General features: G+C 40.7%; 2 protein-coding genes across 3 annotated transcripts in view; one reads left to right on the plus strand and one right to left on the minus strand.

The window, feature by feature from the left end:
- Positions 1–428: 428 nt before the first annotated feature.
- Positions 429–7,435, plus strand: faim2b (Fas apoptotic inhibitory molecule 2b). Its single transcript, XM_039015504.1, has 13 exons — positions 429–696; positions 1,756–1,794; positions 2,270–2,324; positions 2,616–2,683; positions 2,940–3,004; positions 3,112–3,165; positions 5,105–5,158; positions 5,477–5,516; positions 5,670–5,707; positions 6,170–6,257; positions 6,392–6,487; positions 6,831–6,884; positions 7,129–7,435. The coding sequence occupies exons 1-13, from the start codon at positions 682–684 to the stop codon at positions 7,276–7,278; spliced, it is 816 nt and encodes a 271-aa protein (XP_038871432.1). The 5' UTR covers positions 429–681; the 3' UTR covers positions 7,279–7,435.
- Positions 7,436–9,100: 1,665 nt separating this feature from the next.
- The window catches only part of LOC120065273 (RNA-binding motif, single-stranded-interacting protein 2-like), a 72,701-nt gene continuing 59,923 nt past the window's right edge, over positions 9,101–21,878 (minus strand). For both annotated transcript variants that reach the window (XM_039016138.1, XM_039016137.1), the window contains exons 8-14: positions 16,351–16,394; positions 15,984–16,077; positions 15,685–15,735; positions 15,244–15,354; positions 14,929–15,009; positions 14,673–14,760; positions 9,101–13,547 (exon numbers count right to left, since the gene is read on the minus strand). In XM_039016138.1, the coding sequence (XP_038872066.1) occupies positions 14,680–14,760; positions 14,929–15,009; positions 15,244–15,354; positions 15,685–15,735; positions 15,984–16,077; positions 16,351–16,394 (462 nt within the window). In that variant the 3' untranslated portion in view covers positions 9,101–13,547; positions 14,673–14,679. The remainder of the gene's footprint in view (positions 13,548–14,672; positions 14,761–14,928; positions 15,010–15,243; positions 15,355–15,684; positions 15,736–15,983; positions 16,078–16,350; positions 16,395–21,878) is intronic.

Consider the following 21,878-nt stretch of genomic DNA (forward strand, 5'->3'; position numbering starts at 1 on the left):
CCAGACAGACAGAGAGACAAAGAGGTGGATATTATTGATGGTTTTATAAAAGGTTTATAAAGTGTATTATTAAAATAGATTTGGATGATGTGTGGGATGGGTTTGACTGGCAGAGGCCCCCTTCCTACTACTGTAATTCTACCATCGGGGTCAGTATGCTACATAACACACATGTAATTCAGATATGTTACCCCCCCCCCCCCCCCCCCCGTTACTTCAAAGATATCAACCACCCCTTTTTGGGTTAAGGCAGTGGTACATTCCTGCACGTCCCAATGCTGGAACCTTACCTGGATGTTGCTCGAACGGCCTCATTAGAGCAGAGATATGGGGGGAAATGGGATCAGGGTTGGAAAGGGATTAACCTCCTAATAGTGCTCTATATCGGGCTTGGTTGGTTGTAATCTGCACAGTGGAGACAGATTCAGCACAGCCACTGTAAGAACAACTTCAATCTCTCTCTTCTACTGTACCACAACTGAGGGAAACCTAAAAGAAAATAACAGAAAAAAGACGTAAGGGACACAAAAAGAAAAGGACAAAAAGGGAGCTTTATCATATAGAAGGAAATCTACTACTGATGTTGACAAACCTTTGAAAGACATCATAAGAACAAGGACAACAACAACACCGTAAACAACAGAAAGTCAACGCTAAAGGGATTAAAAAAAAGACACAAACATGACCAAGGGAAAGGTAAAGATTTCTTTCTCTCTTACCAAATTAGTGCTTCAAAGCTGAGGTGAGCAGAAATTGGTTGCTGTTCTGAATTTCCAATTCCAGACATTATTTGTGGTTTTCTCTCTGTGATATACCGTGCATGTCATCATAAACTATAATCTAAAAAACTGAGAAAGAGAGATGGACAAATATTTATCTTTCTATAATGTTATACTCATTCACTGTACACGCGTTCCCCTGCTCAGACGTTACATGGGTCAACCAATGGTTGCATGCCACGTCATCGACTGTGCCGCCAGGCACCAGATTGTTATAACATAATATGTGGTTAGCTTATATGTTAAATACCTATCCAGTCATTGTAAGATCTGGCATGCGTCAGCAACGCCTGGGCAGAGGAACGCACCATCTATTTCTATGTTCATAACCAACTGGGAATTTACCACATACGACTGAGAAAAATCCATTTGAATGACCCTCCAACTGGTAATTACTAGTGGGAAACTCGTCTATCATCTTGAGCTCTCACTTCTCCCACATGCTAACCTCTGACATCACCAACTAAGGAAATGACTGCGATAACAGCATTTTCAGCAGTTAAATGCAACGACAAAACATTATTTATAAAAAGCAATCTATTAATATGGTTTTTGAAAACTATAATTTTTTTTACAAGCATGACAACTGTACTTTTAGTTTATGGTTTACGCAGCTTGTAGCCAATCAACATTTGTGAACGAGTTTAAAGCATGTGAATGCATCCAACTGGTATTTGTGACATCAAAATTGGTCAATTCCCACCTCCCACTTGGTTACGAATGCAGCATAAGTCAGCAAAACTAAGATGGCTGCCTACTAAGAGTATCCTAATCCTTATCCTATCCTAAACACTGATGAAACATGGAGGCTTGTTTACACTGATACAGGCCTCTACATGTAGCCTATCTGGATTTTCAGTGGATCATGAGGAGTTGAATGCATGAATAGAATCATAGAATACAATATAGCAAGTTCATAAATTGTTTGTTAAACTTAAACTGTTATCATTCACCTGGCCATTTTGTCTTATAGCAGCAAAAGGAAGTTGAGTTGAAAGAAGTTGAGTTGGATGAAGTGAGTTTTATGCTATAAGAGTGCAGTGCCGGCTCTAGCCTTTTGCGGGCCCCATTGAGATTTGGTTGGGTGCCCCCCCACCTCTTGCGAAAAGTTGTTTTTTATATGGACACAAAACATGACTCAAGAGGACATTAGTCCATTTAAAGCCATGCTTCATGGCTATGTCACTCAGTGACTGACATAACAAGAGGAAACCTGCTTATACACTACTAAATATCAAATTTACACTTTGTGTATTTTACTATTCAAACTTTCATCCATAGCCTAAGTGTTTTCCATAAATGTTATTAAATTGTGGGGCCCCTAGCGATCTACATGCACAATGTGATCCGTGTTAAGGGCGAGCCGGCCCTGTAAGGGTGAAGTGTTTTCTGAAGTTTTGTTAAAGTGTTTATTAAAAGTGTCTTTCAGTTTGATACTACTTCTAACGACTGGTATCTCTGACCATTTGTGTCTCTCACCATATATTCAGGTGTCTCCAAAGACAGGCAAAGAGTACCCACCCAGCTATGAAGAGGCTACTGCAGGTAATATCAAAACGTCTTTGTATCTCAACTAGTCAGTTACACAGGAATATCTCATCCCCTTTAACAATGGGCACCTTTATGGCTACATTATGTAGTGCTCTTCTTCTACATCCGGTTGCACACACACGCACGCACGCACACACACACACACACACACACCTTACTATAGAACAAAGATAGATGGGCAGCAACGAACATTGCAGCGTGTGATGTAACCAGAGGTTAGAGGTGAATCCTTACACACATCTGCTGTTTTATGATGTTTAACCCTCTGTCTTCCCTCCCTGTCAGACTATGAGGAGATGCAAACCCAGTTCTCCTGGGACGACCAGGCCGTCAGGAGGATCTTCATCAGAAAGGTACTGAAACAGGGAGGGACAACCTGGACTTAGAAGAAATACTCGTCCAATTAGAAACACTCGTTTTCGTTTTCCGTTGCAAAACGTTTTTCCACTGTGTGCCCAAATAAATACGATCCAGATAATAATATTACTGTAACTGAGCTACAGTGACTTCTTTAAGCATGTCACCCATGCATGATCCAGCATGCAGTATAGTATACTGAGGGTGTATCTTGGCCATCCCCTCTTATTCCTCCTCTCTGTATTGTTATAGGTCTATGCCATCCTGATGATCCAACTCTTTGTGACTGTGGCCATTGTTGCGCTCTTCACATTCTGGTATGTATCATATCCATTACATTGTAAATATATCCAAAATGAGTGTGTGTGTATGTGTGTGTGTGTGTGTACTCAACATAGTGTAACACTCTCTCATCTCTCCACAGTGCACCAGTGAGGTTTTACATTCAGGCACACCCCCACCTGTACATGTGCTCCTAGTAAGTGACAACAAACATCTTGATTGACATGCCCTCACTTTTCATCAGATGGTGACTCCCAAACCAGCCCCTAGCCCCTTGCCCCTATCAACTCGCTCGCAGGGCCCTCTGTTGTCACGTGTTGCTGGCGGATCTCATATGGTGACTTCAAGAGTGGCAAGGGGATCAAATAAACCCATCAATTTCGGAACACACTCGAGACTTGAATGATGCAATTCATGTTCCACATTTAAATAATAAAACAAGCACGAAATACAAATGAGAAAGTTCCCCCTGTCATTTTACAAGATTTTACCTCATTTTACCTCAGTAGCAGTTAAATATTTAATTTGGGTGGTATTTCATATGTTACATGTACCAAGCCTCAAAATCTGACAAACAAATACAGGTGACTCAGAATTAGGCACGCCTCTCCATTATTTTGTGTTAAATTGCTCAAACGCCAAAATAATGCGATGCGTTATATGTGATACCACTTTGCTCTGAAACCGGCAGCATAGCTGACTCGGTCGAAGTGGCTAAAGGAGGGTCTAATTGGGTTGTTCCACCAAGTCAGTGTCTTCTGAGAAGTGTAACTTGGTTAACAACATTTTTTTAAACCTAATTTTAACATTCTGTCATATAAAGCATGTTTAACTTAATAAAAAAACTAAGTTTTCCCATCTCATAAGGGTTAAATACAAAAAATACTATAATAAGTGCCTATTAAGTGTCAAATAAAATAACAGGGTTGACCGTAACAGGGTTGAAGATTTCATAAATGAGCCATTAATCCCCTTGTGATAGAGGGAATGGGAGTTTGTTGTGTGTTGTTATTTATTGTTAAAACATTTCTAGCCTGTCTATCTATGCGTAACAGGGTTGACATGTTAAGCTCAACCCGTTCAGTTTTTCACCACAAAACACCACCAAATGGGTAAAAAGAGATGAACCAGCTCACATGTTTTTACAAACATTTTTTTTAAAGGGAATAGTTTCACCATATTAAAACGAGAGTTCAGCTCAAGTAACAGGGTGTATTTTAAAACGAGGGATAGACGTAAATGATTCACTAACCACATGTCACGCCCTGGCCATGGAGAGGCTTTTATTCTCTATTTTGGTTAGGCCAGGGTGTGACTAGGGTGGCCATTCTAGTTTCTTTATTTCTATGTTTTCTGTTTCTATGTTTAGGCCGGGTATGGTTCTCAATCAGGGACAGCTGTCTATCATTGTCTCTGATTGGGAATCATACTTAGGCAGCCTGTTTTTCCAACTTAGTTGTGGGTAGTTGTCTGTGTTAGTGGCCTGTATAGCCCTAGTCATTTTCACGTTCGTTTTTGTTGTTTCTTGTTTTTTGTTGGCGACATTCATTAAAAAAAAGACATGTACGCTTACCACGCTGCACCTTGGTCCGGTCATTTCCACCCAGACGACGATCATGACACCACATTAAATAATAATCTTCAGAAATTACTTTGTCAAATAAACAAAATAACTAGAGCTTTACAATTATGGTGAAAACTTAGGAGAAAGTTTGGAGTTAAATGAAGCGGGTAAACATTTTCCTTGAAGTCACAGAGGGACATGTCAAAATTACGTATTTTGGCACTTCAGCAAGTTTTTATTCATATAAAAATCTGATTGATTTAATTCCCCATGTTGTCTATATTAAAGGGCACTTAATTTAATATAATAGGCTTTCAAAATTCAAATTCAATATTAGTACACAATTTCAACTTAAAATATCAAAGGGATGCAAAAGACACTCATTCTGTGGAATGACCCAATTAGCCCCTACACCCTCCATAATTTTCACTCCCTCAGTTTTGGGACACTTGTGCATATGGCGGAGGCGTGCGTGAACGTGCAAATGAAGGGGTGAGGGGGAGGGGGTTATTTGGGATTCAGCCATGTAATTGTGTTAATAATGAACTGGTTTCTTTTTGCTTTTCGACAGCATGATGTTCTTGGCCACCTACATTGCACTGAACTGCTGTGGGGAACAAATCAGGTAATAGTTTCCCTCCTATGAAAATTACAATCTGGGTAGTACACAGCAACTACGTCACATCTTGACTGTCACGTCAAAAAACAGATGGGATATTCATTAAATCAAATAGTTAAATGTAGTTTTAATATGCATGAACACCAACACTTTACACATGTATTAAGCAGATATAACACGTTAATACGGTATTTCTAACATCCTTCATAGATTATGGTTGTGATCATCCATAGTAAATGGTAGTCATACAATGATGGTAGAATGATAACATGCAATATTATAGAGTGAATTTACCAACCTGAATTCTCTTTATCTCTCTAACAGGAGGCAGTTTCCCTGGAACCTCATTCTGCTGTCTCTCTTTGTGAGTATAGTGAGGAATAAATATTAGAGCAATTCAAGAGAATAGCATGTACCCAATACTCTCCCTGCCCGTCCGTCTGTCTGTGTACCTCATTGACTCTGCTCTCTACCTATCTCGGTTCTGTCTGCATGCCTTCCTCTCTCCTGCTCTCAGACTCTCAGCCTGGCCTGCATGATGGGCTTTGTGTCCAGGTAAATGACTAACTCATGTGTTTCATGTGTGGGTAGGGTTGGTTGGGGGACTCAGATGTTGACATAGGTGGAGCTAGGAGTTTTTCCTGGCCAGGTCACATGAACCGGTCAAACTCCTGGCCCAATTAGAAACATATGTTGAAATAAATGATGTATGAAGATAAGAATGAATTAACACATCTATCAACATCTACATGGATGGGTAGGATGACTACATTTGACATTTTAGTCATTTAGCAGAAACTTTTATCCAGACTAACTTAGATAGTGCATTCATCTATAGATAGCTACATCTAGGTGAGACAACCACAGATCACAGTCATAGTAGTTACATTTTTCCTCGTGAAAGTAGTTATCAGCAAAGTCAGTGCAAGTAGGAAAAGACAAGCAAGTGTTATTGCTTTATTTCTTTAGAACTAATTGATGGATGAATCAATGTCTGTCTCTCTACTCTCTCTCCAGCTTCTACAACACCAAGTCTGTGGTCCTGTGTCTGGGCATCACTGCTGTGGTGTGTATGTCTGTCACCATCTTCAGCTTCCAGACCAAGGTGACAAAAATGACCCCATCTTCATAACATTGTTTTCTTTTGAAGAAATTAAACCATGGCACAATCCAATTGATTGATCATGAGTGCATTTTAACAACACACCATTATTCTCTCTCCCTTGTTTCCTACTGTAGATTGACTTCACCTCTTACCAGGGAGTCCTGTTTGTCCTGACCATGGTCATGCTGTACTGTTGCATCATACTCTCCATCGTCATCCCTTTTGGATATGTAAGTAGCCTGTCTTGTCTGCTTAGCTTCCATCAGCTTCCATTAGAGTTGACACTGTACATAAGCAGAACTAGATCTTGATGGTGTAATGGCTGTGCGTACCTTTCCAGACCGCAATAAGAATAGTTGTGACTCTGACAGTGAGTTTATATATAGAGTGACGGTAAGGCTTTTGGCCCTCGCTCACCCTATTCGGGTGGGTAGCATACTAGCATGAATAAGAAGGATTAGCTGAAGAGTTTTCACTTAATCTCATAGATGATCTGGAAGAGCCCCAGTGTCTTTCCTAAATTAGTGGCCTGTATATTCTTAGCGCTGTTCGATAACATTCTTACCCCCCCAGGTTCCCTGGTTACAAGCCATCTACGCTGTGATAGGAGCTATCCTCTTCACTCTGGTGAGTGGCAAATATTCAACACACATTCATCATTGGTAAGGCCCAGAGTTTTTTCTGGTCAAGGTTACGTGGTCAGGACAAACTCCTGGCCCTAATCATTGGGTTACAGTCTGTAGCAAAATGGTGTATGTGACAATAAAACCCTTTTCTCTCTCTCTCTCTCTCTCTCTCTCTCTCTCTCTCTCACTGTGTCCTCCATCGCTCTCTCTCTCTTTCTCCCTCACTCTCTCTCTCTTTCTTTTAGTTTCTGGCGTTTGACACCCAGCTGCTGATAGGCAACAAGCGCTACACTATGAGTCCAGAGGAGTACGTCTTTGCCACCCTGAACCTCTACCTGGACATTATATACCTGTTCAGCTTCCTACTTTCGTGTTTTGGAGGGAGCCGCGACTAATTCTTCTATCTATTTGTCTACCCTTCTGTCGCTCAATCTGTCTGTTTCTCATTTACACTCAGCCCAATCTCCCTCAACCTTAGAACTTAAGAGCTTATTTCATTTCCGTCTTCTTCTCAAACGACCCTGGCTCTTCTGTGATCAATAAAAGAGTCTCATGTCGTGACAGACTGTTTACCATTAAATTGAGTAGCTGGGGAGCGAGCACACAAGATTCGGTTCTAGGTTCTCATTTTGTTTACGAAATCAAATAAAGATAAACAGCATTAAGGCGCTCTTTTCAATCTGTATCGCTGAAGCGTAACAGATTGTGCAATATAAATGTTTAAGTAATTTTCGATTGAGCTGACATATGCAACATTTATTGTGAATGCAGTCTACGCCAAAGCTGAACTTCCGCAATACGGATTGAATAGAGCCCTAGGCTAATACTGACTAGGGCAGGGTTCCCAAACTGATGGTCCGCTGGGGATTTTATTTGGCCCCCCAAGTTTACTGAGCAAATGTTCTTTTTTTATTTATTTTTTGACATAGGCTGTAAAAACACCAACATTTTAATTTTGGAAAACTTTTCCAAAGTATTCCCACACATAATAGAGCGATACACTGAGTATACCAAACATTAACAACACCTTCAGAACAGCCTCGATTTGTCAGGGCATTGACTCAACAAGGTGTCAAAACCATTCCAAAAGGGATGCTGGCCCATGCTGACTCCAATGCTTCCCACAGTTGTGTCAAGTTGGCTGGATGTCCTTTGGGTGGTGGACCATTCTTGATACACACAGGAAACTGTTGAGTGTGAAAAACCCAGCAGCGTTGCAGTTCTTGACACAAACCGGTGTGCCTGGCACCTGCTACCATACCCCGTTCAAAGGCACTTACATTTTTTGTCTTTCCCATTCACCCTCTGAATGGCACACATACACAATCAATGCCTCAATTGTCTCAAGGCAAAAAAATCCTTCTTTAACCCATCTCCTCCCCTTCATCGACACTGATTGAAGTGGATTTAACAAGTGATATCAATAAGAGATCATAGCTTTCACCTGGATTCACCTGGTCAGTCTCTGTCAGGGAAAGTACAGGTGTTCTTAATGTTTTGTACACTCAATGTATATGTGATAATATACTAATTTTACTGAAGCAAGGTTTGAAATGATTATGTTTAGTCAAATATAGCTGTTTGGGCTTCTTGCATTCAATTTGCAGTCTACAAATGCTTTGTAATTATGTTCTGGCCCCCTAGGGGTTTGATGATCTCCGATCCGCACTAGCCGACACCCGTATAGTGGTTGTTTTGGCGTATTGATCTCTCTAGTCTTCAGGAAAACAGATTTACAGTTCTTGTCTGTCGTCAACTCAGCCCAAAGAAAATAAAACAAGTTACCACTGACACGGTCTCTTTCAAAGCATGCAATCTTTCTGTAAATATATCTCTTTCTTGTTTTCCTAAACTACATGTATCATGTGGATTCAGGAAGTCTTTGGAACTCAGCAGGGTTGAGTTTAATTTTCATAATTGTAGTTTTGATACGACAGAGTATCTTCATATATGTTCGCTAGAGTTTATTTTATTGTCAGTTATTTTGTCAATCTTTATAGATGATGCTATATATATATTCCTAAGGTTCCAGGTATGGCAAGATAAAGTTTGAGACTACAATGTGGTTAGAGTGGTTTCTATATGGACGTGAAGGCTCTGTATCTTGTAGGAGTAGCTTTTAGCTACACATATACATACCCAGATACATACAGAATCACTTTAAATCAAAAGGGAAGACGTGTAATGAACGATCATATTAGATCAGAATATTGTTTTATCAGTTACAAGTTATATTGTGACTTAACTGAGAGGTCAATGTATGGCATTTTGAATCCAGTAGCATTATTACAATGTCAAGGCTTGGTCAATACAATTATGTTTGGGTATTACTATGATAACCTAAAGAGAAAGGAGCTTGCACCTTTTTCATGGGTATCAAACACTTTGCTTACCACATGAAACATTTATTTTGAACAAACATAATACAATTTGCTCAACACTAAAATAAACTTGGTACTTATGTAATTGACTTGTGTCTTTTTCCCCCATTGTATTCTTGGAACTGTTTTGGAATACAACCATTAAAAACATGATTTTTTTATTAAAAAAGAAAATTGACATGTTCAAATTCAAAGAGTAAAACCAAGAAAGAAAGGAAACAAAACATATATTTCCAATTAATAAAAAACAAGAGTTACTTGAGCATCTCTGTCACAGGAAGACGAAGTAGCCAAGTGACTAACCAGCTTACTAGCAAACTAACCAAATAACAAAACCTTTCTCCTCTAACAAACTGTACAAAATGTGTTCTAGTATAAATAAGGAAAATGTTTACAAGCAGTGAGAGAGATGAGGCAGTATGTACAAAATGTCAGATTTCTCACACAAAGTTGGTGAATTACCAAAGAGATTCCAAAACAACTATCAAATAGCGTGTTATCTCTGAGTACAACTTTCACAAAATGTGTCTAAAATATAATGAAAAATGTGTTCATGTTAACTATACTTGAATCCAATTTACTAGGTTTAAGTAAGACATTTTTGAACATCCAATTTGGCTCCCATCTATCCATTGCTTGGACATCCCATTTTAGCAGCAAAACATTTTGAAACTATGACATTAGCCATTGAAGCTACATGATCTGGACAACAAGCGAAGACAGGAGAATGCTAGGTATTAGGGTTTTCATGTACATAAACATGGATTGAAAATAAGTGCAAGTTCAACATTTGTTGCACATCCTGTTTTTAGTATTTTTCCATAGTATTATAAGATACCTGTCAAAGATACGCAGCAAGGAAAATACAATAGCCTAAAGCGTGCTCGCTCAGACAATGATTTACAGTTAATTGTGGAGAGTGTAACTTAAAGTGATCGTTCACTCCAAAATCTATATTTGGATCTACAGAACAGATAGAGTCATCTTGACATTAGACTGCTTTTAGGACTGAAGATGACTAACAAATATATATTTTGGATTACTTTAACAGCATTCATCATAATGACATAATGGATTACCTGACTAGTACTACATTCTCACAACATTCTCAAATGTTCCTTCATGAGGTGCACTGTAGCTTAAAACCTGCAAGTGATCGCTTTGTATTTTCTGGACAGATCACAAGACACACAAAACACTCAACAGAAGTGGAAACAGGAAATAACTATGGTTTTGACAACAGCTCAACCAAAAAGAGCACATAAAATAGTCCTAGTACTTACAGAAAGAGATACATGCTGAGCTCTCATCATTGACACTAAACAAGCAAAGTAGGCCCCTGCCCCTGTTCTCTGTATTAAAGACACCATATACTGGTCTTTCTTTGGGTGTACCAAACTGAAACGAGCATATGTCGATAAAACGAAGCACACATATCTATGAATCTCTATTCAACACTCAACACATTCAGAACTTAAATGAAACATATTGCTTGTTTACCATCTACCAGGGTACTGCCACTGAGAGGATGTTACTACAGCATCATTCTAGCTACGTACGCCAATAGAGATGAGAGCAGCATTTGTCTCCAAGATAGAAAGTCTGACAGACAGCTTTCCTGACAGTTGGATGGCTTCATCATCTTTGGTGTTGCAGACATAAATAATCATAAAAAAACATTTGGAAGGTGGAGAGAGGTTCAGAGATGCACAATGAAGAAGAAACAGTAACTTTGATGTCATCCATCCTGAACAATGACGAAAACCCGAGATCAAGTGTGATGGGGGGATGTTTACTAGGGTAACACTAGGTTTTAACAAGGTATGGTAAACTCAGCCCTTTATAATATTATGGCAACATAACATCTGATATTGATGGCATTGTATGATCTTTTCTTGGCCATACCCTCAACCATGATTGAAAGGAATTGCCATCAATGAGGAGAAACAGGTTACAGTTAAGGCTTAGAAACACTGGTCAGAATTCCTAACAAAACCCGCCAATTTCACAAATGTTTGTCTTTGTTGAAACTAGAATGAATTCATCCAATGTTAAGTTAACTTCTGTGGAACAGTTTGTTATGGGACAGTTTGTTTTTAATGGCACTTTCATTTTATGTTATGTGTTTTCTGGGTAGCATCATCATTTTCTCTGACAGATACAATAGAATGTGTTTACACTAGACATGTACATCTCCACTGGACTGATCTGGGAAGGTGGGCAAGGTGGCATGGTTGTCATTGAGTTTCATTTAGTGTCTCTAGGATAGATGTGGACGCGTTTTAGTTAAAAACTATTTCACACGGGCCTGAAAAACTCTATCATAGTGAACAACACAGTGCTCTGGAACAGAAATCAACTTGAAGAAACACAAAATCATCTCTTTGTTTGTATGGACCATGTGGACATGCACGAACACAATAAAAAAATACTACGAATCTCTTACAAAAGAAAAAAAGCTTACATCTAAACTCTTGGAAAGATCTTTCCCTACTTATAAAATCTAGATTACTGTAAAGAAATTAATAAAAAATATGTTTTAGAACAACAACAAAACGTATGATAGCTCAGAAGGGTTCAAGTGAAAGCCCAAAAAGAGAAAACATACTTTACTTTTTTCTACAAAAATTCTAAAATACAAATCATTGTCAGGAATTAAAACTCAGGAGACAACAGCAGCATTGATAAAGACTTGCAGCTCCCTTTCTCAACAACAAAGGACTGTTATTAAGGACTCTTTTTAGACCTACTTTTAACTCCCCTCATTGTTTTGCTTTTTAATTTAAAAAAAATTGCACTCTTTTGTACACATATTTCATACTAATCCAACTGCTCAATTCTAAGGCATGTCCAATTATTTGTCTGTCTACTTTGTACAAAAGGTCAAATTTACTATGGACATCTGAACAGGTACCAGAACAAAACCGCTTGAAACCACTTCTTATGGACACTGTTGTGACATGAACTCTAGCACACAACACACAAACCAAGTCAACTATTTTGTAGAATATTTATTATATTATCTGTGAATTCAAGCATAATTGCAGTGAATAAATGTTGGTAATAATGTCAAAAGAGTTTGCATTTTATGTACTGTTTTATTTTTCCTTTGAATATAGAGAGAGGATCTTGTTATTGTATAGTATAGTAATGGTAATAATTTATTCAATGTTGAAAATAATATTGCAACTTTCAGACAATCCAATTTGTCTCAAGTTTTTTTTAAATAGAAGGTGAAATTTGGATGTGTCATATTGCATTATAACCAAAAAAATAATAGTTAATTTTCTTCTCATAACAAAGTTTACAATAATAACAGATTTTTCTTTTTTTATATCATTAAGCTCCTATTAATTATTTTACAAGTGATAATATGTTTATTGCCAGTGTTTGGCTTTTACCGGACTTGTTAAATAAAGAATTTAATTAAATAAAATCTACACAATACGCAAGTGACATGTTTGAATATTTCCAAATATCAAAAAATAGAACTATGATGTACATATAAATAAGAATGATCATGATTGTCCTCTGCTCATAACACATTCTGAATGTTTATGAAGGGAATGTTTTATAAGGTTTAAGTTTGACATTATTTTAAATAATTTATAAATAATTCATGTTACCATCTGCCAGTGAGTTAACTGAACTTAGCCTTACTGGATCAGTTTAAGGGAGAAGTAGCTTTAAATGGTGTGTTTTGCATTTTCCATTCTTAAAAGTAGCCTACACTAGAAATATTATACCAACTAAATGTGTTTTTTTACTTTTTAAAATCTGTACAAAACATTATCCAACTGCTGTGAATAGAATGTCAAAAAACAGACATAAAACAATTAAACTACATTTTTGCATATTTTACCCAAAAATGAAAGACACATTGTGTTGTTACTCTTTTCCTTGTATCACTCTGAAACTCCAGAATGCTTTTTAAAAATACAAATTTGCTATATTACATGCACAAAAATAACGCTCTGTCTTTATCCCTTTCCTAATTTGTTTCTTTGTTCAACATTTTTGTTTATTTTCTTTTTTCAGTTATTAAAAGAGATCAAAGCTTCCATTGCAGAAGGCTCCCACCTTTGGTTGATCGACCCTTGAATAAGAGAGAGGAAAAGTCCCAACGAAATAAGCGGTGTCTTCTTTTTCAAAGCACACACGTGTTGCTTTTGTCATCCGTGTTCAAGTCCGAGGCTTGGTGGTGTTGTGCGGAGCTCTGCTATCCTCCAGTAGCGAAGCAACTCTCTGGGGTTCAGTCTGCAACATGGCCTTCTGACCACCAGCTGCAAAACACACACCTACCTCTGTCACACTACTCCCTTTACATAATATTGTAGATGTAACATCCAAAATGTAACAATTCTACATACTCTCCATATCATCATGTAGTTGTGTAAATCATAATATTTACAGAATGCTGATCAATAATAAATAAATACATGTTTTTTTTGAAGATGGTCAATATCTGACAAGCTTTTCTTTTTAGTGAACCATGATAACATTAATTGGCTCCAACATGTAATGTTCTGACATGGACCTAGTAGGCAAGGACAACATATAAGTAGCACTGTACACTGTAGTACTGTACAGTGTCTCCCGACCCCTCCTGTCTCAGCCTCCAGTAAATATGCTGCAATAGTTTATGTGTCGGGGGCTAGGGTGAGTCTGTTATATCTGGAGTATTTCTCCTGTCTTATCCGGTGTCTTATGTGAATTTAAGTATGCTCCCTCTAATTCTCTCTCTCTCTTTCTCTCTCTTTCTCTCTCTCTCTCTTTCTCTTCTCTCGAGAACCTGAGCCCTAGGACCATGCCTCAGGACTACCTGGCCTGATGACTCCTTGCTGCCCCCAGTCCACCTGGTCGTGCTGCTGCTCCAGTTTCAACTGTTCTACCTGAGGCTATGGAACCCTGACCTGTTCACCAGACGTTCTACCTTGTCCCGGACCTGCTGTTTTCGACTCTCTCTCTCTCTACCGCACCTGCTGTCTTTAACTCTGAATGATCGGCTATGAAAGCCAACTGACATTTACTCCTGAGGTGGTGACCTGTTGCACCCTCTACAACCACTGTGATTATTATTATTTGACCCTGCTGGTCATCTATGAACATTTGAACATCTTGGCCATGTACTGTTGTAATCTCCACCCGTCACAGCCAGAAGAGGACTGGCCACCCCTCAGAGCCTGGTTCCTCTCTAGGTTTCTTCCTAGGTTCTTGCCTTTCTAGGGAGTTATTCCTAGCCACCGTGCTTCTACACCTGCATTGCTTGCTGCTTGGGGTTTTAGGCCGGGTTTCTATACAGCACTTTGTGACATCAGCTGATGTAAGAAGGGCTTTATAAATACATTTGATTGATTGATTGAACTAAGTTAGCAGATATATGCACAGGGAGGGGTTAATTACCCTACCTTAGCTTCACTTGGTGTGCTGGTATGAGTAGTTTGTGTGTTCTGCAGGTGTCTCCATAGCAACCTGTTGCTGTTGTCCTCCGTTCTCCTGCAAGAAAAGGAAGAAAATGGAGTGGAACAGTAATAACAGGTCCCTGAGTTAAAAACTGCTTAGTAAATGCATGGTTTTGAACTCGTTTGTAAAATAAGCCCCCTTTTGTCATCCCCTTAGCTTGTTCTGCATAGTTAATGCTTATGGTGTTGGTTGGGGTCTCACCTCTACAGGGACACTGGAGGGAGGCACTGGTTGGTACTGGGGGATGTATGTCCCCTGCATAGTTGTGTTGGCAGGCATAAACTGTGACAGAACGAGAGGAGAAGAAATCATCAGTCATTATTTCTGTATAGAGATCCAACTAAGACACAGGTAACTGCTTTTCTCTTCACTTTCAACTTCAATTCAGTACAACTTGATTCAGTTCAATGTGTTTTAGTCTTGAGATGAGACTAGGGGACCAAAGGAGGGGGGGATAGAGTGGATAGTTGAAGGGGGTGGAGTGGGAGGTGGAGTGGGTATCTGTAGGGTACTAACCGTGCCCGTGCTGCCCAGGGATAGGTGGCTGAGCTGCTGGGTCATGGTGCCCATCATGGAGGTGGGCTGGATGGACATGGCATGGTCCATGGTCGGAGTCAGGACTGTGCCCTGAGAGAGAGGTGGAGGGAGAGAGAGGGAAGGAGAGATAGTGGTTGTGTGAGACACAGAGAGAAGTGGAGGGAGAGAGATGGGAAAAGAGAGGGGGGGTTCCAACAAAGAGAAGGACAAATAGCCAATAAATCAGAGACATGATTATAGAGAGTGACAGAGAGATAGAGAGAGCGAGAGAAAGAGACAGGAATATAAAGAGACAGAATGACAAAGAAAAGAGGAGAGATAGAGAGATAGATGAGCAGAACTGCAAGCTAACCAGATGTAAAGAGAATAGTAAGGAGGAAGCTGCAGCAGCAGAGGTAGATAATAATATTTAATACTCACTGCAGGCTGCATGAGGTACGACTGGTGGTGCATCCAGGAGGGACTATGTAGCTGGAAAGAGAGATGAGGAAAATACAGGATCTTTACACACAAGCACACAGGGGAGAATGAGTGGAGATGAAATCTGAATATGGATAGAAAAATAACAATGACATAGCTCCTACGTCTACAGAGATATCCTCCATGCGTTTGTGAATGCTGGTTTGGTGGTGGTGGTAGTGATGTGTGTGTGTGTGTGCGTGCGTGCGTGCGTGCGTGCGTGCGTGCGTGCGTGCGTGCGTGCGTGTTCAGTGTTTGACCTGGAAGGATGAGATCGGTGAATACATGTAGGGAGAGAGGGACGTCTGGGCGATCATCCGGTTTGGGGTCAGACCGTAGGGTGACGAATAGAACCTGCACAACACACACAAATCAAGATGTATGCATGTCAGATTATTTTATAGAATTTACATTAATAAGCATTTATAATCGCATGTGCATGAAAGTAATTATTAAGTGATGCCAGATGATAGAACTACAAAATGTTACATTGAAGTAGATGATTGCAATAAAATAAAGTAGTGTTGCAATGTCTTCTGCATCTACCAGGAGTGAATAGTTCACCACAAACACATGACTTATTTTTGTTGGTGGGCTGACTTTCTGTTTCTGTCTCTCTATACTCACCCATTCTGTAAGGCTGTGGGGTCATATGCTAGCGTCATCCCTCCCTGGGAAAACAACACAAATAACTCAGAATAAAGACGTAAAGGACACAATCACATATAAAATCAATTATGTTAAAGCCCCCATGCAGTCTTTGTAATTTTATTTTTTAAATCATCACTGTATGTCTAATAAATCAAAGCAAATCAAATGTTATTTGTCACATGCGCCGAATACAACAGGTGTAGTAGACCTTAAGGTGAAATGCTTACTTACAAGCCCTTAACCAACAATGCAGTTCAAGAAATAGAGCTAAGAAAATATTTACGAAACAAACTAAAGTGAAAAAAATATATAAAAAAAATAAGCAAAAGTAACACAAGAAAAGTATACAACAATAACGAGGCTATATACAGGGGGTACTGGTACCGAGGCAATGTGCGGGGGTACAGCTTAGTTGAGGTAATTTGTAAAGTGACTATGCATAGGGGGGTCAATATAAATAGTCCGGGTGGCCATTTGATTAATTGTTCAGCAGTCTTATGGCTTGGGGGTAGAAGCTGTTAAGGAGCCTTTTGATCCTAGACTTGGTGCTCCGGTAATGCTTGGGTGACTGGAGTCTATGACAATTTTTTGCGCCTTCCTCTGACACCGCCTAGTATACAAGTCCTGGATGTCAGGAAGCTTGGCCCCAGTGATGTACTGGGCCTTACAGGCTGAATACACCGCTCGAGTCGCGTGCACGAGCGTTGCAAAATAAATTTAGAAATCTATATTTTTCAATTATTGCACCCACACTGCTCGCACGCGCCAACGAGCGTCTGCATTGCCAAGGACTAAAATAGAAGTCAGTTCTATTTCTGATGCAGATCGCGCTGCAAGTCCTGCCTCTCCCATCTCCTCATTGGTTCATAGAAGCAGGTACCCATGTGCCATCTCCTCATTGGTTATACCCACGTGGGTAACTGAAAGGCGAACGAGGTCAGTGGCGGTAATGCTCCTAATTTATGAAAGTTGCCAATCGCAATATAAAGTCAAGAGAAGAAAAAGCCTGGAAAGAGGAGAGATGACTAGAAACGATTAGGCTGAACGTTTTATGTGTGGATTAATTGTCGGAGTAGAGGACCTTGTGCATTTCAGGTAAAATAACAACTCAATGTTTATATCCCAGGACAAATTAGCTAGCAACAGCAAGCTAGCTAAACAGGACAAATTAGCTAGCAAGTGCAAGCTAGCTAGCTAAATTGCCATAAATGTTTAATGCTTTTCGACCTGTCCCCAAATTAATGTAATTGGTTCAGAGTTTGTTTTGATATTTTAACCTGTGTGTCGTGATCGCGTTTGGTGTGGGGGGACAAAATACATTTATGCACGATGGCGCACGCGCGCAGCCGTTTTGGGTTCCGTGTTACGCACTGCCCTCTGTAGTGCCATATGGTCAGATGCCGAGCAGTTGCCATACCAGGTGGTGATGCAACCGGTCAGGATGCTCTCTTTTTAAGGATCTGGGGACCCATGCCAAATCTTTTCAGTCTCCTGAGGGGGAAAGGTGTTGTCGTGCTCTCTTCACAACTGTCTTGGTGTGTTTGGACCATGATAGTTTGTTGGTGATGTGGACACCAAGGAACTTGAAACTCTCGACCCGCTCCACTTCAGCCCCGTCAATGTTAATGGGGGCATGTTCGGCCCTCCTTTTCCTATAGTCCACGATCAGCTCCTTTGTCTTGCTCACACTGCCAGGTCTCTGACCTCCTCCCTATAGGCTAACTCATCATTGTCGGTGAGGCCTACCACTGTTGTGTCGTCTGCAAACTTAATGATGGTGTTGGAGTCGTTCTTGTCCACGCAGTCATGTGTGCACAGGGAGTACATGAGGGATTCTAAGCATGCACCCCTAAGGGGCCCTAGTGTTGAGGATCAGCGGGGCAGATGTGTTGTTGCCTACCCTTACCACCTGGGGCCGGCCCTACAGGAAGTCCAGGATCCAGTTCCAGAGGGAGGTGTTTAGTTTAGGTCCATAGGTTAGTGATGAGCTTTGTGGGCACTATGGTGTTGAATGCTGAGCTCTAGTCAATGAATAGCATTCTCACATTGCTGCTCCTTTTGTCCAGGTGGGAAAGGGCATTTTGGAGTGCGATTGAGATTGCGTCATCTGTGGATCTGTAGGGGCGGTATCCGAATTGGAGTGGGTCTAGGGTTTCCGGCATGATGGTATTGATGGGAGCCATGACCAGCCTTTCAAAGCACTTCATGGCTCCTGAAGTGAGTGCTACGGGGCGGTAATCATTTAGGCAGGTTACCTTCACTTTCTTGGGAACAGGGACTATGTTTGAAACATGTGCAGTAGGTATTACAGATTCGATCAAGGAAAGGTTGAAAATGTCAGTGAAGACACTTCCCAGTTGGTCCACGCATGCTTGGAGTATACGTCCTGGTAATCTGTCTGGACCCGCGGCTTTGTGAATATTGACCTGTTTAAAGGTATTGCTCACATCAGCTACAGAGAGCGTGATCACACAGTCGTCTGGAACAGCTGGTGCTCTCACGCCTGCTTCGGTGTTGCTTGCCTCGAAGCAAGCATAAAAGGCATTTAGATCGTCTGGTAGGCTCGTGTCACTGGGGCGCTCGCAGCTGGGTTTCCCTAATAGTAGTCCGTAATATTTTTCAAGCCCTGCCACATCCGACAAGCATCAGAGCTGGTGCAGTACGATTCAATCTTAGTCCTGTATTGATGCTTTGCCTGTTTGATGGTTTGTCTGAGGGCATAGCAAGATTTTTTATAAGCGTTTGGATTAGTGTCTCGCTCCTTGAAAGCAGCAGCTCTAGCCTTTAGCTTGGTGCGGATGTTGCCTGTAATCCATGGCTTCTGGTTGGGAAATGTACGTATTTTCACTGTGGGTACGACGTCATTGATGCACTTATTGATGAAGCCGGTGACTGAGGTGGTACAGTATGCTCCTCAATGCCATTGGATGACGCTTTTCAACCATTCGCTACCCGCACCCGCCCGCCCGCCTAGCATCACTACTCTGGACGGTTCTAACCTAGAATACGTGGACAACTACAAATACCTAGGTCTCTGGCTAGACTGTAAACTCTCTTTCCAGACTCATATCAAACATCTCCAATCCATAATGAAATCTAGAATCGGCTTTCTATTTCGCAACAAAGCCTCCTTCACTCACGCCGCCAAACTTACCCTTGTAAAACTGACTATCCTACCGATCCTCGACTTCGGCGATGTCATCTACAAAATAGCTTCCAATACTCTACTCAGCAAATTGAATGCAGTCTATCACAGTGCCATCCGTTTTGTTACCAAAGCGCCTTATACCACCCACCACTGCGACCTGCTCTAGTCGGCTGGCCCTCGCTACATATTCGTCGCCAGACGCACTGGCTCCAGGTCATCTACAAGTCTATGCTAGGTAAAGCTCCGCCTTATCTCAGCTCACTGGTCACGATAACAACACCCACCCGTAGCACGCGCTCCAGCAGGTATATCTCACTGGTCATCCCCAAAGCCAACACATACTTTGGCAGCCTTTCCTTCCAGTTCTCTGCTGCCAGTGACTGGAACGAATTGCAAAAATTGCTGATGCTGGAGACTTACATTTCCCTCACTAACTTTAAACATCAGCTATCTGAGCAGCTAACCGATCGCTGCAGCTGTACATAGTCCATCTGTAAATAGCCCACCCAATCTACCTACCTCATCCCCATATTGTTTTTATTTACTTTGCTGCTCTTTTGCACACCAGTATCACTACTTACACACCATCATCTGCTCATCATCTGCTCATCTATCACTCCAGTGTTAATCTGCTAAATTGTAATTACTTTTCTACTATGGCCTATTTATTGCCATACCTCCTCATGCCATTTGCACACACTGTATATAGACTTTATTTTTTTCTATTGTTGACTGTACGCTTGTTTATTCCATGTGTAACTCTGTGTTGTTTCTGTCGCACTGCTTTGCTTTAACTTGGCCAGGTCGCAGTTGTAAATGAGAACTTGTTCTCAACTAGCTTACCTGGTTAAATAAAGGTGAAATAAAAATATATATATATTTTTTAAATGAATCCCGGAACATATTCCAGTCTGTGCTAGCAAAACAGTCCTGTAGCATCCATGTCATCTGACCACTTCCGTATTGAGAGAGTCACTGGTACCTCCTGCTTTAGTTTTTGCTTGTAAGCAGGAATCAGGAGGATAGAATTATGGTCAGACTTGCCAAATGGAGGGCGAGGATGAGATTTTTATGCGTCTGTGTGTGGAGTAAAGGTGGTCTAGAGTTTTTTTCCTCTGGTTGCACATGTGACATGCTGGTAGAAATGAGGTAGAACAGATTTAAGTCTGCCTGCATTAAAGTCCCCAGCCACTAGGAGCCCCGCTTCTGGATGAGCATTTTCTTGTTTGCTAATGGCCTTATACAGCTCGTTGAGTGCGATCTTAGTGCCAGCATCGGTTTGTGGTGGTAAATAGACGGCTACGAATAATATAGATAAGAACTCTCTTGGTAGATAGTGTGGTCTACAGCTTATCATGAAGTATTCTACCTCAGGCGAGCAATACCTTGAGACTTCTTTAATATTAGACCTCGCGCACCAGCAGTTCTTGACAAAAAGACACACAACCCAGCCCCTCGTCTTAGCAGACGTAGCTGCTCTGTCCTGCCAATGCTCGGAGAAGCCATCCAGCTCTATATTATCAGTGTCGTCGTTCAGCCACATCTCGATGAAACATAAGTTATTACAGTTTTTAATGTCCCGTTGGTAGGATAGTCTTAATTGTAGAACGTCCAGTTTGTTTTCCAATGATTGCACGTTGGCCAATAATTTATTTCCTTCTTAATGCATTTGAGCTAATCAGTTGTGTTGTGACAAGGTAGGGTGGGTATACAGAAGATAGCCCTATTTGGTAAAAGACCAAGTCCATATTATGGCAAGAACAACTCAAATAACAAAGAGAAATGACAGTCCATCATTACTTTAAGACAAATTTGAAGAACATTGAAAGTTTCATCAAGTGCAGTCGCAAAAACCTTCAAGTGCTATGATGAAACTGACTCTCATCAGGAACGCCACAGGAAAGGAAGACCCAGAGTTACCTCTGCTACATTAGAGTTAACTGCACCTCAGATTGCAGCCCAAATAAATGCTTCACAGATTTCAAGTCATAGACACATCTCAACATCAACTGTTCAGAGGAGACTGCGTGAATCAGGCCTTCATGGTCAAATTGCTGCAAAGAAACCACTACTTAAGGACACTAATAAGAAGAAGATACTTGCTTTGGCCAAGAAACACAAGCAAGGGACATTAGACCGGTGAAAATCTGTCCTTCGGTCTGATGAGTCCAAATTTTAAATGTTTGGTTCCAACCGCCAAGTCTTTGTGAGACGTAGAGTAGGTGAACGGATGATCTCTACACGTGTGGTTCCCACCATGAAGTATGGAGAAGGAGGTGTGATGGTGTGGGGGTTCTTTGCTTGTGACACTGTCAGTGATTTATTTAGAATTCAAGGCACACTTAACCAGCATGGC

The sequence above is a fragment of the Salvelinus namaycush genome, chromosome 20 (genome assembly GCF_016432855.1).
Source record: "Salvelinus namaycush isolate Seneca chromosome 20, SaNama_1.0, whole genome shotgun sequence".
Lineage (NCBI taxonomy): Eukaryota > Metazoa > Chordata > Actinopteri > Salmoniformes > Salmonidae > Salvelinus > Salvelinus namaycush.